The sequence below is a fragment of the Monoraphidium neglectum genome (genome assembly GCF_000611645.1).
Source record: "Monoraphidium neglectum strain SAG 48.87 unplaced genomic scaffold scaffold00940, whole genome shotgun sequence".
Taxonomy (NCBI): Eukaryota; Viridiplantae; Chlorophyta; class Chlorophyceae; order Sphaeropleales; family Selenastraceae; genus Monoraphidium; species Monoraphidium neglectum.
In genome coordinates this window covers 625-17,517 of record NW_014012688.1, presented here as the reverse complement: position 1 = coordinate 17,517, position 16,893 = coordinate 625, and the positions used below count along the sequence as shown (strand labels likewise).

General features: G+C 61.7%; 4 protein-coding genes across 4 annotated transcripts; 2 read left to right on the top strand and 2 right to left on the bottom strand.

Annotated features, from left to right (window-relative positions):
- Nucleotides 1–1,846: 1,846 nt before the first annotated feature.
- Nucleotides 1,847–4,510, bottom strand: MNEG_6008 (hypothetical protein; the record flags this gene model as incomplete). The annotated part of the gene is made up of 5 exons (XM_014045521.1): nt 1,847–1,995; nt 2,423–2,504; nt 2,843–2,887; nt 3,798–3,830; nt 4,388–4,510. 5 exons carry the CDS (start codon nt 4,508–4,510, stop codon nt 1,847–1,849), a joined length of 432 nt encoding a protein of 143 aa, XP_013900975.1.
- Nucleotides 4,511–6,727: 2,217 nt separating this feature from the next.
- Nucleotides 6,728–8,699, bottom strand: MNEG_6007 (Ferredoxin; the record flags this gene model as incomplete). The annotated part of the gene is made up of 5 exons (XM_014045520.1): nt 6,728–6,762; nt 7,083–7,163; nt 7,428–7,516; nt 7,809–7,879; nt 8,691–8,699. 5 exons carry the CDS (start codon nt 8,697–8,699, stop codon nt 6,728–6,730), a joined length of 285 nt encoding a protein of 94 aa, XP_013900974.1.
- Nucleotides 8,700–10,357: 1,658 nt separating this feature from the next.
- MNEG_6006 (hypothetical protein) lies at nt 10,358–12,552 on the top strand (the record flags this gene model as incomplete). The annotated part of the gene is made up of 5 exons (XM_014045519.1): nt 10,358–10,540; nt 10,858–10,937; nt 11,348–11,415; nt 11,754–12,115; nt 12,484–12,552. 5 exons carry the CDS (start codon nt 10,358–10,360, stop codon nt 12,550–12,552), a joined length of 762 nt encoding a protein of 253 aa, XP_013900973.1.
- A 2,319-nt stretch (nt 12,553–14,871) lies between these two features.
- Nucleotides 14,872–15,309, top strand: MNEG_6005 (hypothetical protein; the record flags this gene model as incomplete). The annotated part of the gene is made up of 2 exons (XM_014045518.1): nt 14,872–15,138; nt 15,259–15,309. 2 exons carry the CDS (start codon nt 14,872–14,874, stop codon nt 15,307–15,309), a joined length of 318 nt encoding a protein of 105 aa, XP_013900972.1.
- Between the last annotated feature and the right edge of the window lie 1,584 nt (nt 15,310–16,893).

The following is a 16,893-nucleotide window of genomic DNA, read 5'->3' as shown; positions in this document are numbered from 1 at the left end:
GTGAGCTTGTGAGGGCTGCAAATCAACTGCGTCTGATGCACCCCAAGGAAGTCCAGCAGGCCGATGGACGGCATTCTGAAGCCACGGGGGATGCAGGTGAAATGCAACTACATCGCTGTCCTCCTAGCATTTTTCAAAAGTCTCTCATTTGTGTGTTTGCATCGACTTCGTATTGTGCACAACGATCTGCCCCGATCTGCTGCAACTCCGCTCGCGGGCCCAAGGAAGCGAGATGTGCTTGCTCAAAGTCCTGCTGTGACCACTGGCGACCTCATGAAACCAGCGTGACACCCAGACTGCCCGTCCAGATCACCTCAGCCGCCGCTGTCCGGTGGCAGCACGATGCGCCACGAGCCGTTCGTACCCTACGCAACTTTCACAACCCAACCCAACGTCTCAAGAGCCTGTTCCACAAGACATCGCGCTGGTGGCAGCAGCTCAGCATGGCGCAGGCACAACACATTGCACGGTGGACGCTGCTACCCGACGGCCGGCGGCGGCTGCTGCACCCGCGATCAAGAGCTGCCACCCCTTCCATTTGGCCAAAGGTGAGGGGACGCGCAAAATCCTCTACAGTAACCCTAAGAACAAAACCGCAAAATCAGCGTCAGCGCCCGCCAAAACGGCGGCTGCCGGGCCCGCTCAGTGCCCCAGCCGCTTGTTTCCACCTTTGCGAGGCGAGATCATAGCCCCTGGTATAATAGCAGGCCGCCGGCGCCTTCCCGGCCCCCTGTGTCGGAGCCTCGGCACACCCACTACCTCTGTGCCGGCCACGGCGTCGCACCGCTTGTTGATCATCACCCTCGGGCACTAGAATGAGCCCATGGGCGCGCCAGCCTTCAACGGGCGGCCGGCACACACCTCATAACTCAGCACCTTGACCTGCATGCATGCAGCGCTTCTCTGTGCCCACCTTGGCGGCAACCTGGGCTCCACCATCCCGGGCGCGCCATGCAGCGTGGGCCAGAGCGATCTAGTGCGGGCTTATAAGGCGTCCGGGCGGACCCCCACCGCCCGGCCGTGTTTACGACCCGCAACACTTTAGCGGAGTGTACCGCATCGAGCGCACCCCACACATGCACGGGTGCGGCATTCTATCCCCCCCCCCTCCCACATCCCCGGCCTCTCACCCCACGCGCACAATCTGCTCCCTGCCTTCACAGGACCGCGCGCTGCTGCATGAGATGCTGTACGTGCACCTGCGGGTATCTTCTTCCTTTCATTTCGTGGTGTCCACGCCTGGGCGCACACGAGGCGGGCTCACAACCTTGACATGGCCATCAGGTGGGTGGAACGCCCTGATGCCGCCTGTCTGCCCGCGTGCATGCTGCATCCAATACGGCACAGGGTTCAACCCCCTGGCGCAGGGACTGACTTGCAGGCTTTCACGTTGCGCGTGCCTTTTGACAAAAGCAATAGTTACAGCCCACAAGCTAACCCACTCGAAGTCACAGTGCGGCCCAAGAGATGCCACCCCCAAGCCCCGCCGCCTGCGAGGCTGCGCGCAGACCCTCATCAAAACAAGGTTTGCATTGACCGCGAGCCGCCCAGAGCCCACTTGCCGGACGATGCAGTCATGGCGAGCCTCGCCGAGAGGTGCAGCCCAAAGGGGCACCGCACAGCCAAGTGGGGCTGGGGCCCTCTGAGGGCCCCCAAATAAAAAGAGAAGCAATGGCGGGAGGTCAACAAAACCAGAGTTCAACCCAGCCCGAACCCTGACCCTAACAGGGGCCCGGAGCGCAAACACTGGACTGCGTCTCAAGTTGGCACGGCCGAACCGAGTCAATCCATCAAACCTCAGACCAGAGCAGGCGGCAGATCGCATCAGATCTTCTATCAGCTCGCATCAGATCTTCTTGAATACGTAGCCCGCGATCATGCTGAGCATCATAGCTATCGGCGCGGTGGGCAGGTCGTAGCGGCCGTCCTTGGTGCGCACCATGCGCACTATCTCGCTGGCGGCCATGGGGCAGATCACCAGGTTCAGCAGCAGGGCTGGAGGGGGGGGGAGGGGGGGGGAGGTCGAGGCCTGAGGTGGGGGCCAGGGAGGTTGCTGGGAGAGGTGCAGCAGAGGGCAGGATCAGAACTTGACCCATTAGAGGGAACGGGATGTTGGAGGGACAGGAGGATGGGTGTTCAACAGAAGGGACAGCAGGATGAGTGATCGTGAGAGTAGATTGGGATGAGTTGCCCAAGGGGACCGGGCACAGCAAGATTGACCCACAGGGCAGGAGGGGGCTTCGAACGCAGGGGCCGTCGGCAGTGAGTGTTGATTGGTGCAGTTTGTGGGATGCGCGAGGGCCCGCTGCCTGGGGGCAGCTGCAGGCACAAGGCACATGTGCGCGGCCCCATCCAACCACCGTGCAAATCACTGGAGCTCCCCAGCACTCCCAAACGGCCCCATCCCGCCAGTGCTGCTCACTCCTGCCGAAAATGTAGGGTAGGGAGTCGCGCCAATTCTTCTTGGTGCCAAACAAAACCTTGGCCAGCTCAAAAAACTCGTCCTGCGAAAATGTTTTGATGGTATCGATTTAGGGGGCCGTTTAAGAGCACGGGCGAATCCGGCATGGTGGGGCAGGTGTTTCTCCTGCACCCTTGCTGAGATGCAGGGGGCAGGGGTTTCACATTGTGCGGCAAGCAAGAGGCGCAAGGGGCGCCAACCCGATAGACGATAGGGTGCCAGTTGCCCCTCCCCCCCTGCCTGCCAACACCCTCACCCCGACCCCGCGAGTGGGCGCCAGCCCCCCCGTCCCGCGCCCTGCCAGCACCCTCACCCTCACCCCGCATGTTAGAGCCAGCTGTGGCCCCCCCCCCTTCTCCCTGCCAGCACCCCCACCCCCACCTCGCTGATGAAGCCGTCGTCGTCTTTGTCAAACTTCTGGCACAGCTGGATCCAGGATGTTGGGTGGGTTGCAGGTGGATTGGTGGTGCTTCAGCAGCTGTTGAGAAACGCCCTGGACTGTGAACAGACATGACTGGGGCAAGAATGCTGCTGCCTCGAAGAACGAAAGCAGCAGGGCCGCCTGGCTGCTCCCCCAAACTCGCCTCCATCATGTCCCGCCTGCAGGGCGAGCCGCCACGAGGTATTGGAAGGGGATGTGAGTGATTAATGAGGGGAGGAGTGTGTGGGGAGATGGTGATAGGCCTCAGATGCGGAAGGCGGAAAGTCGGGTGTGGCAAACGCATGGGCGCAGCCCTCGCTTGGTTCGCTGCTTACTGCTTGCGCTGCTCCCCCTGCATAACAGACACAAACCCTGGCCCCTGGTGCACATGCGAGGGGCAGCCAGCCCATGTGCGTGCTTGCATACACACGCGCGCGTATGCATGTCTGCAAGCAAGCCGGCGGTTCAGCACACGCACGAAAGCGAGAGTCAAGTCTCACCCACCTGGTCGGCGCCAGCACATGGATGGGCAGCTTCGCATTCAGCTGGAGCAGAGACATGAGGCAAGGCAACAAGCGGCGGAGGGGAGGTGCAGGCAGGTCGGGAGCAGCGGCGGAAGTACGTCCAAGGAGAGACCCCCCCTCAAACCTCATTGACAAGCGCAACGCCACATACCGTGGCCCCTTGCGAGAGGGCTGGCACGTCTCTTGCTGCCGCGCATCTCGCTGGCGCAATTGCATCTTTGCACGCGCACCTGCCCCACACACACATCCGTACACACGCTGCTGTTGTCCGGCTGGCCGTTGGTTACCCCCCACATTCACAGGCCACAATTTGGCTGACGCAAACGTTCCTTCCTGGCCCCTGTCACACGCGCATGCTGCAAACACCAGGGCCCCACTGCGTGCCACTCACGTTGTCGTAGAGCTTCAGCAGCCCGATGGCAACCTGATGAGGCGCAGCAGAGTCAGGGTTTAGGGGAGGCGTGAGCGGAGGCCAGCGCAATGCGTCGGCCTGGCCTGGCCTGGCACAACACACACGAGCGTACATGGGAGCGTGGCAGCGAACACGCTGGGCGCACACAGGTGCGCTCGTGCGTGACACATGGGAACGCGCGGCAGGAAGCAGGTGGCTTGTTGCGAGCTGTATCCCTTGCTGATGCGGGCAGCGCGCCCAGCAGCTGCTCGCTGCTTGCGCCAGAGAGGCAGCTGCGGCCTTGGTTGAAACACCACACTTCACAGACCCAACCTGAAGCCGGCGCTCCCGCGTGCATCTACGCATGCACACACACGCATCCGTGGACTGGCATGCATGTGCCAGCGTGCTTGCGAGTGCGTACCCATGCATGGGCGCACAGCAGTCGCTCAACACCCCACTTATCAGGGGCACGCGCACGCATGCATTTACGCACATGCACACGCACATGCACACGCACACGCACACGCGCACATGCTCACGCACGCACGCGCACACGAACACGCATGCACGCGCCTGCAGTCCCCCACCTCCTTGTGATCTACGCCCCCTGTGGCGTCGACATCCAGGTCCTTATACGCCTTCCTGCGGTTGGGGTGTTGTGATGAAGCGGTGACGTCATCTGCGGGGCCCGCGTTTGAGCTGTTGCACATTAGCATCGAGAAGGGTAGCTACGCGCCTGTGGCAACATGATGCCTGCGCTGGTCCGGTACGGATGCAAGGCTGGTCGTGTCTTGCGGCATGCCGCAGCCCTGCTTCGCCGCCCGAGCGCGAGCGCGAGCTGGGGCGGCGCCGCCCCTGGGACGCTCGCAGCTTCGCGCGACATCAACTGCCATGCACCGAGGCGCCCGCTTACTGTGTCGCCGTGCGGAAGAAATGTGAGTCTTTCAGCCCCATTGCGGCTGGCACTGGGGGCTGGAGGTGCCACTCGGGCGCACAGGCCTGGAGGGGGGCGGGTAGGTCAGCGCTTGAAGGTGATGCACTCCCGCTGGGCGTAGCCAAGCCCACCGAGCCAGCGATGCCAGCACTGAACTGCGAGTGGGCGCAGGTGTTAAGAATCGATTCGAAAACTCTTCTTGCTATGGCACACGCGAAATCGATCCCGTGCGAGGGAGACAAGACCGTGGGCGTGTCGAGGGAGCGGTGGTGACTTGCGAACGAAATCACAAGCAGTACATATAATGCTTGAAATATCTGGCGTTAATTGCGACAAGGACCGTTGTCGTCTGGGTGTGATCTTGCTCCGACGCAGCATTGCAGCACGCTTGCAGTGACCTAGTGGCGGAGTGGCGGCCTGTGACAGCGCGAAAGGGGCGTGTGCCAGCAGCAGCATCATAATGAACTGGCTGTAGCGTCAGTGCCAGCCACTGCGGCCCGCCATTAAACGCAACTGCTGGGGATGCTCTTGGCTCATGCTGGTCAACCCGGCGGTCAACGGCTCAAGTCTAGCAAGGACATTTCGTGCGCGGCCAAGCAGAGCTTCGGCAAAGGTCGTCAGCCCGCCAAATGTGTAAAAATGACGGGCTCATTGCGCTGAGCGTAACTTTTTTTCACTCCATCAGCAGTGCAAAAAGCACGGTTGTCCCGTGAAGGGACAGCCCTTCCTCAAGGTTCTGTACAATATCCGGGTGAGGCTGCCTTGCCACGACAGTTGCTGAGCTGCTCCTCGTGTGTGGAGGCATGTGCACCTGGGCTATCTGACTCAGCTGGGCAGCTTGCTTGAGGCGCCGCAGCCAAGGTTCGACATCAAAGGCACATCGATGCGGGCACACAGCACCAGAAGGGCCCAAAACTCACAGTTTGCAAGCCAGCCTCGTGCCATGGCAGCAGCTTGCAATGACAGCAGCGCTGTCTCTGGTGGCTGGCACTTGGAATCAATCAGACTCAAGATCTACCACATTCGCACATGTCGGCATGCGGCGTGTTGACCAAGCCGGTGTCACCGTGCTGCGCGCAGTGACAGTTCATCAGCCGGCCCGCTGCCATGACATTTCGCGCTGGTCGGTCGGGGGAGGCGGCAGGGGTGGCGGGGCGCTGCGTCGACGGCGGCGTGCTTTTCAGGTGTGCAATAGGACATGGACGTGGGTGTTTGCATGCTGTTTGAGCGAGGTGGTGGTGGCGTGGTGGTTGGGGTGATGTCAGTTGTCGCAGGCAGTTGGCGAGGTACTGCTGGTACTTCTGAGGGCTGCGGGGCGGCTGCATGCGTGGTTCAGAGGTGGTTGCCGCAGGGCCTGAGTTGCCGAGGATCTGTTCGTTGCTGCCGCACTTGTACTGGCCAGCATCATAACCTTGCAATCAGGGGCTGCCAGTCCGCCGCAACGTCTCATCCCTTGCTACGCCGTCGAATTGATTGTCAAATCAGGCAGCCCATACAGGATATTATGTGTCATTTGTCATATCTTACAAGCTGCAGTTGACTATCCGAATCATTGTGGCGCAGTGGCTCCTGAGACGCATCTCGTTGCATTACTCACGAGGACGACCAAACAGAGCACCCAGCTGGATGAACAAAACGTTGAGTGCTGGCGATGGGTGGTGAAAAATGGAGAGCAAGCACCAGCAATGTCAACGCAATGATGAAAATTGGTGTTGGCAGGCTCCAAACTCAATGCCCCGCCCCCAGGCAGTGGCCGTCCTCAGCTGGCCAGCCACAGCTTGCAGACAGAGGCCGCACTGTGTCGGTGGGGCGCGAAGTGCAAGGCTCTATGCCTGCATGAGGTGTGCCGCAGTGGTCCAGTGTGGCGCCAAAGTTTTTGCCGCCGTTGCCCTGCGCGGCTCAAGCACAGGCGATGTGAGCCCTGATTGTGACGGAGAAGGTCGGCAGTAGTGCGGCCCTGATTTGACGGATGCCATTTGGTGTGTCTCCTGCGTCACTTGTTGGCGCCAGCCAGGTTCATCTGCTTGTCTGCGAAAGCGTAAAAAAACGACCCATGCAGGGGATGTGCATGCCGCGGCGGATGTGGAGGGCAGCCAAGCATGTAGAAAGCAGTCCGCGGCTGCTGTGCCGCAGCAGCACGTACGATGCGTATTCCCCGCACATCCAAGTTGTGATCACGGCTCAACATGCGCCCGCGACGCGGATGGGCGTCCATGCACCCCGCATTCTTTGCGCGCGGTCCCACGCGTCCAAGTCCCGGTGTATACCGTGGATGCCGTCAGCCTCAGCTTGCAAGCAAACAAGCTCCTAGAACCAGTTGCTGTTGAATACGGCTGCGTCTCGCTCACCATAGATGTGTGAGGTCTTGATGAAGTCCTCCTCTGCGTGGGTCTGGATCACCAGGTCTGAGCGCGGGTAAGAGGAGCACACTGCGCGCGCGTGTGGGCGCATGGGATTGAGGGCGGGACGCACGGCCATGTGAAAGGAGCGCGCACAAGCGGAAAGAACGTTGATGTTGGTGGGAAGCGGATGATGCATTCCTGTTGTTGGTGATGCAAGAAGCAAGGGGTGCACAGCTGCACACAGCCACGTGTGTGCGCGTGTGCCGAGACTGCAGGCAATCAACGGGCGGCGAGGGGAGCGCCAGTGGTGCCACCCCGGGGGGAGCACAGGGAGCCACGGGGTTGACTCACTGAGCGCGTAGCCCATGTCCTCAAACTCGGGGCCCAGCAGGCCCTGGTCAGGCTCCACCACCTCGCCCTTGATGCGCTTGCCGATGCAGCTGCGGGGTGGAGGGAGTGGGCGTGACACTGGCAGGTGGACCGAGCTGCCCGACTTTGGTGTGAAGCGACTGGCGGGCAGGTAGGGGAGTGCGCCCTGACTGTCGTGTGCCAAGATGACTCGCATCATGTGGTGGAGCATACAGCTACAACTCAGGGTGGGGATGGGATCCCATCCCACCCTGAGCAGCGCGCGCATCGAACCTCCAGAGCTTGCGCGCGCGCCGGCGTTGGGCGGCTGGCTGAGGGTTCTGGGCCCACGTGACCAAAGCCCTGGGTCATGACATGACTCACGTACTGCAGCAACCTGTGCGACACATGTGGGGCATCTCGATGCCGGCGGCCTCCGCGGCCTCGAGCAGCAGCTGATCAGGCGCACACCTAGGGGATCAAGGTGTGGGGGTGGGGGTGGTTGGACGCGAGGGGGCTAGGTATGCGCGGATGCGCAGGGGCATGTCTTGGCGAGTGGTTGCCGCCGTTGGGGAGTGGTGCTTAACAACAGTGATGGCTCAATCAGGAAATGTTGAGCTGTTGTGGGAGCTGCGGTACCCGCTTGCTGACTGGGCAGCCCTGTGGTTGAGGGTAGCAAGCAAACATCACTGCGTGATTGCAAGCCAGATGTGGCGGTCGGCCACCACCTTGGCTGGGGTTGCAGCCGAAGCACGCTGATCTCAGATAAACTCATTTATCAGGCCGTGCGCGTGCTCACTCAAAGCTCCTCTCGCCGTCGGGCATGCGGAGGGTGACACTGTAGTTCGTGCGAACCGCTGTGTGCGGCGCGGTCGCGGCCGTGCGGCGTGCAACTGGCGCAGCGGCGGTCCTGATCATCCTGGTGCTTGTGGTGAAGACCATGGTGGTGGCTGGGTTTTCGTATGCTGCGTTTTGTTGCAGTTGTCAAGCGCGCTGCTGCGGAATGGCTTGTTGACCTTGCTAGGCTAGGGCTGGTGCGAGGGTAGGGGAAGGGCACAAGTCGCAATATTGCGGGAAGATTATAAGTGGGGTGTATCGTGGCGCAAACGCGCTGTATCTTTGAATGCCCGGCCGTCTTCGTGTCACGCAGCCCAATGCTGGCAGGCACGACACATCAGATCTTGCGCCGTGCTTTCGCCCGGGATGTCCTTTGCGAACCTCAAAATTCATGATTTCGTTGCTTCAGTGTTGGATCGCGCCGCTTACCAACAGCATTCTGTACAACGTGACTTTGCGACACTTCACAACTTGCTCTGCGACTGGACCTCGGCTGGACCGTCGCATACGCCCTGGACCCACATCACGGATGCGTCTTTACTATTGGAACAGGATCACCATTACGCCTGCCTTGCCACTCATGTATGCGGAAAGCATGCTACCGACGCTGCGCTCGTGTGCTTTTGCAGCACCAGCTGAATTTGCTGCCGTGCGCTGCAAGCTAGTTGAATCAGCTGGTGTGGAGAGCGTGTGTAATATCATAGCCTGCGTTTGCAGTTGGTATTGGATCTGCGTGCAAGCTCGCGCATCACAGGAAGCCCCCTGCCAGGGTAGAGGTTGCCTTGACTTGGAGGCGCCAGGCTAGCGCGGCCCACATCAGCGCGGCCCGCCGGCGGTTGCAGACAGGTAGGTGGTGCAGATACGTGCGTCAACATACGGGCAGGTGGCATGGCATATGGCAGCAACTCTGAGGGAGTGCTTGCTGTGGGATGTGCTGTGATTCTTTTCACACATGCAAGTGCGCAGCATGCTATATTGCGCCTGTGTTTGTTCGCGCCTGAAAAACACGATTCCGTTCCACCCAATATATAAGCAGCTCAGCGCGATGATTTCTCAGGCGTGCTGCTGGTACTTCTTTATGAATGGCTCCCACTCTGCAAAACCAAATAAGAAGGCTGCAGCGCATGGCCCCAAGGCACGGCTGGCCGCCGCCGCTAAAGCAAGGTGCCCGCATGCCAACGGGTCAGTTGCTGAAGTTCGGATCTGTGTGTGCCGTGTGGCTTTGTGGGTCCTGGGTAAAGGGGTCAATGCTGTGTAAGAGTGGTCTAGAACTATTTCAAAGATATGCACAGTGCTGTACATCACACCTTTTGTGGCCACGTACGCAGGCGCGGGTGTCATGATCGTGGTGCTGATGCAACCACGTCGGCAAACAATCATGTAGAGCCGAGGTTCGAACGGAGCGTGGGTTGAAAGCACACCTCCTTTGCGATGTCAATTGCCAGCTTCAAGCTTGTACGTTGTGCGACAGCTGCGGCTGCAGGGTTGCAGCAGCACCCGCCTTCCATCACACAATTGGGCCGGTCAGCCATCCGCTGCCCATGTCCGCCGTGCACACACCAAGGTCCAAGCTTCCGCCGCTTATATGCGTTCTGAGTGACAGCTGCAACGCATTCACCTATCATAGATTTTGGAAAAAGAATCTGCAACAAACTTGAGGCGAACATCCCATTGAAGCGCACGCAGACTGGTCAGGATGCTCCGGACAGTCAGGCCCTGGGTGGCGCGATCGGAGGACGGGGCAGCGCATTGCGACGTGGATGTCTCTCTGAAATATAACAACAACGGCGAGGTACTCGCACCTCCACATCCAGAGCTTGCTGCCGCGGCGCCGGCCTCATCGGCGTTTGCCGCCGCCGGGCCGGTTGTCGCCAACTCGCATCCAAGACTCTCGGGCCTCCAGGTGTGCTGAAATCCACGCCCTTATGCAATAAGAAAGGCTCCTGAGGGCTTTCACTTGCCTGAAACTTTACACTTGAGGCCTGCGTCCGCGTGCGGTAGCAGAGCTGCTGCCAGACCTCAACTGCCGCCTCGGCGCCGAGCCCACCCACGCCCGCGCTCGCCCCTTGCCGCCGCCGCCGCAAAAATCTGAGGTGATGGATGGAAACCCCGACATCGCCGCGCCCATCCCCCTCAACGGCCGCGCCGTCGAGTTCGAGTCTGCGCTGTTTAAGGGCCGCCTGCTGCTGAGCGTGCGCGGCGCCCCTGGCGACGCGGCCGCCCTCGCGCCGGGCGGGCCCCTGGCGGGCGGGAGGCGGTCGTTTCACGTTGCGGTGCAGGTGGGTGTGTGTGTGTGTCAGTGTGTGTGTGTGGGTGTGTAAGTTTGCGTGTGTGTAATGGCAGCCGCGCCAGTCCCTGCCCAGCACTGCTGCCTGTGTGCTTGTGTGCCCGCCTAATGATCACGCGCATGCGCGGACCGGCTGGGGCCACGGCTGCACGGTGCAGCGCCCACACAGCACAGCAGCGCCGCCTTTGCCTCCGCCGCCGCCATCGCCGCTGCTGCCGCCGCCGCCGCCGCCACCGCCGCTGGTCGGTGCGCCACAAGGTGCCCCCGCCCGGCCTCATCCATGGCGCTGCGGTCGGCGCACCCCCGTAGGGCACCTTCAAGCGGCCGGTTGCTGCCGAGCAGCTGCTGTCCGGCCAGGAGTTCCCGAAGCCCCCCAAGACGTCTCCCACGTGAGGGCCCTCTGCGCCGTGTCCCTAATGGCCTTGGTGCCTTTATTGGTCGGAGAGAGTTTTTGTGATCCTCACCGGGCGGGGTGGGGTAGCGCTCAGGTACAGCAGCCTGGGTGGGATCGACAAAACAAGAGCTGGGGAGTTCAGAAGTTGCCCAGCTCGGAGCGCGGGCCCTGGGGCACTCTTGAACGCCGCATTTGTTAAGCAAATGTGCCTGCTGTACACGGGGAGCCTGCTTGGCCACTCCTGAGGGCACATCTTGCCCGATCGCTGCCACTGTCCTGGCCTGGCCCCCACCTCGCCACTCTCATCCCACACAGCTGGCCTGCTTGATTGCCCTTGTCATGGGTGACTCCTCCACAATGAGTTTCCCCGCCACCATCTACACCACCACCCTTACTTGCATCTAGGTTCATGCACTTTGTTTTCAGCGCCGCCGCCAAGGTGTTTGCTAGCGTCAACGAGGTCTTCGTGCAGGGTGGGTGGCGGCTCACAAGGCCGGGGGGGAAGGCCGCGCCGCCTCAACGCGGCGCTCCACTGGACAGAAAAACCGCCGCAGCCAAGCAATCACCATTTTTATACAGGACCTAGCGCCTGCAGTTGGGCAGTATCGCGCATCACTGCTACGCGCGGCGCGCGACGTGCCGCAGAGCTCAGTCCGCGCCCAGCCCCGCGGCTCTTGAGCACGCACCATCTCTGCGCCCACCGCCACCGCGCCAGGCCCGCCGTCGTCGCGCCCCTCCAAACGCCCGCCGGCTCACCTCAGCCACCTCAATGCTCAAAAAACATGCACCCACGCTTCGCTCCCACGGGCAGAGGGCGAGCCGATGCACTTCCGCTTCCCAGTGCTGGCCGCCGCCCAGCTGGTCAACGTGGCCCCCCGCGGCCAGGAGCCCCCCCTGCTGGAGGCGCAGGAAGATGTCCGCCTCTTCTGCCCGCAGCTCGCCGCCTCCGACGGCGCCCCCGCGCCCGCCGCCGCGCGCCGCCGGCTGTTCGACGCGCCCGGCGGCCTGGCGGGGGTGACGATGTCGCCAGACCATGTGTGGACGATCCACCTGCACCAGAGCCTGATCGACTTCAGTACGTACAAGCTGGGGCTGGCGGGGGTGCCGTTTGGCATTGACCTGGTGTCACTCCTGGACCGCCAGCCGCTGCAGATCATGGCCAAGGACGGCGGGGTGGGCGGGGGGCCCTTGGGTTCGCTGCTTACTGGGGGGGGTTCATTTCAGAGTCTGCCAGCCGTGGAGTGGCGATCCCGCGGCGCAGCGGTTGCATTGGCAGAATTATAGTTGGCCGAGTAGGAGCTGAGCAGCAAGGAGCTCGCGGGCAGCAGGCAAGGGGGAAGCTGACACCGCGGGGCTAAGGGCGCTGCCGTTCGAGGCGGCTGCAAGCGCCAGCGCGCTTACCCTGCAAAGCGGCGCGCGTACGTCCTTTTAGCAACCAGTTCTCTGCTGTCTGCACTGCACGCACCCACCGTGCATCACCCGCTGTGTTGCACAACAGCCTGTGAAACAGCCGCCCTCGCCCTCGCTACCCGTCCCCTCAGAGCGGCGACTATGTTTTCAATGTCCTGGTGTGGAACAAGCGCCTGCTCTACTCCAACAGCCCCTCTTAGGCCGGTGGCGGCGGCGGCGAGGGCGCTGCGGCGGCCTCGGGCCTGGTCAAGCTCAAGGGCATGCTGTCCCGCTGGTGAAGCGTTCAGCCCACGTGCTTCGAGATGCCACGCTCCCACGTGAAGTCCTTGAGCGTTGGCTGCCTAGCCGCCGGTGACGCGGGGGCTGTGGCCCCCGGCGGCGCCTGCTGTAGCGAGTGTTGCGCGAACAGAGGTCATCCCAGAGCTTGACTGATGAGCGTTGCTAGAGTGAGTCATGAGTGAGCGGTAGCCTATCTGAGATGGGCACGGCTTGGACGGTTTGAAATGCGCTGTTGTGTGGGCGCACTTGCAGACCCGCCAATGGCTTTCCACTAGATACACTAATTTGCACAGAGAATCTCTCACTGCAGCGGGCACCGGACGGGGCACGCGCGTCTGTGTTTGGCGTGCTGTTAGCGCAGCTGTCTGCCTGCCTCCTTGGTGGGACCCAAAGGCCGTCCTGTGCGGACACGAGGAGCGAGACCTTGTGTGCGTTTTTCTTTCACTTGTCGCTTCCTCGGCGTCCAGCAAGACCATCTCGTGGGGAAACCCTCCATCTTTCCAGCACCGTTTGCTGGGCTGCTGGCGGTCAAGACCTAGCAACGCCGCTGCCCGCAACTCAAGAAGACATCGACGCAATAGATCTGCAACATCCAGTTGATGCAGAATCACTTGCACCGCCCTTGAACGTGCGCGGCATGTGTTATGTTGGCATGTGTGGGTTTGGCGGCAATGCACCCAACCGCCGGCCCCTTTCCCACACACACCGCTTGTAGCCATTAATTGACACCAAGCGCCTCTCGCTGCAGTCAAGGCCCCTCCCGCACCCCGGGGCACCTCCCCTGCTTTGTTGATGAATCTGCACCTCAGCTTGGCCCAAGCTTTGGCCCCTGCTGTGCATCCTCATGCTTGCCGCATAGCCCAGGCACCGCTTCACGCCCTCCACTTTGATTCCTCTTGGCCTCAAGGGTGCAGCAGTTCCGCCTTGGGAGGTGCGATCAGCCCTCCCTGTCTGCACCGCAGTTTGAAGGGCAAGCCGTTGTCTTGGTGTTGAGGCAGTGCAGCCAGGCAGGCACCCAAGACTCATTGCATGTGCATCAAGCCGGCGCTTGATGCAGTGTGCGCCCGTTCAGCTGCCATTGGCTGTGTGTACACTGGTTGACTCGCACGTGCGCATGAGTTGTCGATTCTCAAGACCCAAAAGTGAGCTGAGTCGCTCAGCCGGCAGCCCAGTGCTCGGCGTTCCTTTGTGTGGTGTAAGTTGTCACATTGTGGCAGCGGCTGGAGGAGAGGCTGGGCAGGGTGGTTTCAATTGGCTAGAAGTCCTCACGCAGTTTTCATGCTGTGTTGACACGCTGGTGTTGCTATGATGTCAGCCTGCCACCACGGCTGCGGTGTGCGCGAACGCCTGTTGCCTACAGACACCTTGGCAGCAGCCATTGCCAGCGCCGCTCTGTACCCCACAGTTGTGGGATGCGCACTGATGGTGGTGACGAAGGGGCACTTGACCCACCACCCTGGTGGGCCCTCCTGCAGCACCCCACAACGAGAGCAGCAGGTGCCAGACAATGCAGCATCGTTCACGTCGCTGGTGCATCTCAACACGTTGACATCACACATCTGGTGCCCCGAAGTGCGTGTGGTGCTCGCAAATCAGCAGCCGCGGGAAGCTGGGCCACGCCGAAATACGGCCGCACTGTGACTCATCCGTGACATCGTAGTGACTGGGAAGGCGCCATCGGTGGGTCCACACGGCCTGCATTGAGAGAGCTTATCAAGACCACTTCGATTTGATCGTATCTGGGGCGTAATATCGACTGCTTCGTCTCAGCCAGCGCGGCTGCGTGCTGTCGGCATTCGCTGCGGAAGTGCCGGAACGCGCAAGGGCAACATCTGTAGCCTCATCGATTTTCTCAAACAATTCAAAGTACATCAGAACAAATTTCAGATGCTCAGATCGTTCAGACACATCTTATTGCCAGATCGTCGCTCGTTGTCGTCTGCTTCGCTGCTCCCAACCCCTGTTTGTTGTACTCAAGTAAGCACAGACTGCAGGCACAGATAACATTATGCTCCGGTGCATATCGCAGCTCGCGCCATCGGGCGGAGCGCCACATCGCCACTGGGTTCTGCGTGCAGACACGGCATCGCCAGCAGGCAGCCCAAGGCCGCCCCTCACCCTCCTCGCTCCTCCGCCTCCGCCCGACCTTGCAGCCCGCAGGTCGCTCATTCGGTTGTCGGCGACTGAACTCTGCTCATTCCACCGCCACTAAACCTGCGAGAGCCCCCGCCGCAGCAGCGATGCGCATGCTGATAGGAATCGACGGCTCTGACGCCAGCACCCACCTGGCGGAGTCAGCCATCCGCGCCACCAAGGCCGGCCCAGACACAGAGGCCCACCTGGCGTGCGTGCTGCCCCCGCCGGTGGTGACCGTCCCGCCGTCGCCCGTCGCGACCGCCGCCGCGGTGTCGGCGGTGTTGGCTGCGCAGGAGCAGCAGCGGCGCGCGGACGAGGCGCGCGCGCGGCGGGCGCTGCAGGCGGCGGCCCAGGCCAGCATCGCAGCCGGGGTGAGCCGCTGGTGTTTGGGTTTGGGTTTGTTGCCTTGGGGCTGACGGCAGCACCCCCTTGCTCTGTCGCGTTGTTTTGGGTTGACAGCCTTCCACCCTTCTGTGCCTCTGGTTACACAGCGTGCAGGACTCGCGGCGCGCGGCTGCGGTCGTGGCGGGGGCGCCGCATAGCCACGCGATGCGGTGGCGACTAGCGGCAAGGACGGATGGTCATATCTGCATCCTGCCTGACGGCCCCCATTCGTGCGATCACAATTTCGCCCCACCAGATACCCAGGAGCCATGTGCATGCCCATGTGCTGCCGGCGGCGGGCGGCGCATCGGGTGAGTCTGAGGGATTTATCGCCCCTCCTCATATGCTTAATAGGCTGCAGCCCTGCCCGTGCTCTTTGCCGAAGTGTGTGCCGTCGCGCGTGCTGATGGCTGGGCATGGTGATACCCTGCGCCAGGCACGAAGCTCGAGCGTGCGGCCCTGCCTTTCGCCCGTGCCGCTCCCCAAGAATACACTCATACACAACATACATGCACACACGCACACACATCTTCAAATCCCGGACATGCATGCCCACATTGACGCCCGCAACAAGTGCACATTAAAACCCGCGACGCCTTCAAAACCCCCCACAGCACACCACACCACACCACATCCCCCCTCCCCACACCCCTGCTCACACCCATTCCCCGCCCAAATGAAGGTGTTGGGGAGTCTCTGGTGGAGTTCACACGTGCCAAGGCTGTCGACCTGGTGGTGGTGGGCAGCAGGGGGCTCGGCAGCATACAGAGGTGGGTGCGCGCCCGTACGGCTCCTCCCTTACCCCCAACAAACACTCTCGATTTGGGTTGAAAGAACAGGATCAAGCTGTGACAAAGTCTTGGTCCTGTTTCAATCACAGTCCAGCAGGCTGGGGCCTGTGTTGTGTGGGCCGCGTGGATGTGCGCCCCGCCATCTTTGTGCTTGGTTTCGGCGTTTGGGGGCGGGGGGCCTCAGCGGGAGGCGCGGGCCTAAAGGGGGGCCTAAGGTCCGGCTGCAGCGGCCGGGTGACACTGATTTCAGGGCTGCGCATCCGGCACACTGCGGAGTGGGAGTAGTACTATCAACTGTCAAATTAATGCCTTGATCTGCAAGACTCTGTGCGAACTCAATCCGCGCTGCAAACACACATACACATGCGCGCCACTCCAACACCTCCAAAGCGCTTGTGGCCGCCCTCCTTGACACACACACACACACACACACACTTGTGTACCAGTTGTTTGGGTGCCCCACCCCTAGTACCCCCTGCCCCCTCCCCCTGCCTCCCCCTCATCCGCAGCACGTTGATGAGCCTGGTGGGGCTGGGCAGTGTCAGCGATTACTGCACCCACAACCTGCACGTGCCCGTCATGGTCCTGCGGCCAAGGCTAGAGGACAAGGCTGCAGCCACAGAGCCAGTCGCTGCGGCCGCGCCGCCAGCGTCCCAGGGGCCGGCGCCTGAGGAGGCGGCGCCTGAACACGCGGCGCCGGAGGCGCCTGCGCCTGCTGGGGCCGACAAGGTGGGGCGGGACATGAGGAGGGTAAAGGGGTCTCTGAAGCGCGAAAGTGTGGGGGCAGATGGCCCGAGCCCATGCCCTCAGTGCCGCTGTGCAACCACAAAATTTCACTTGTTATTGGATGTACAATTATGTATGTGGACTGTGACTTCACAGGGCTCAGCGCCATTTGCTCATCAACAACCCAAACCACACCACCACGCCTCTTCCAGCAACGCCCTCTGA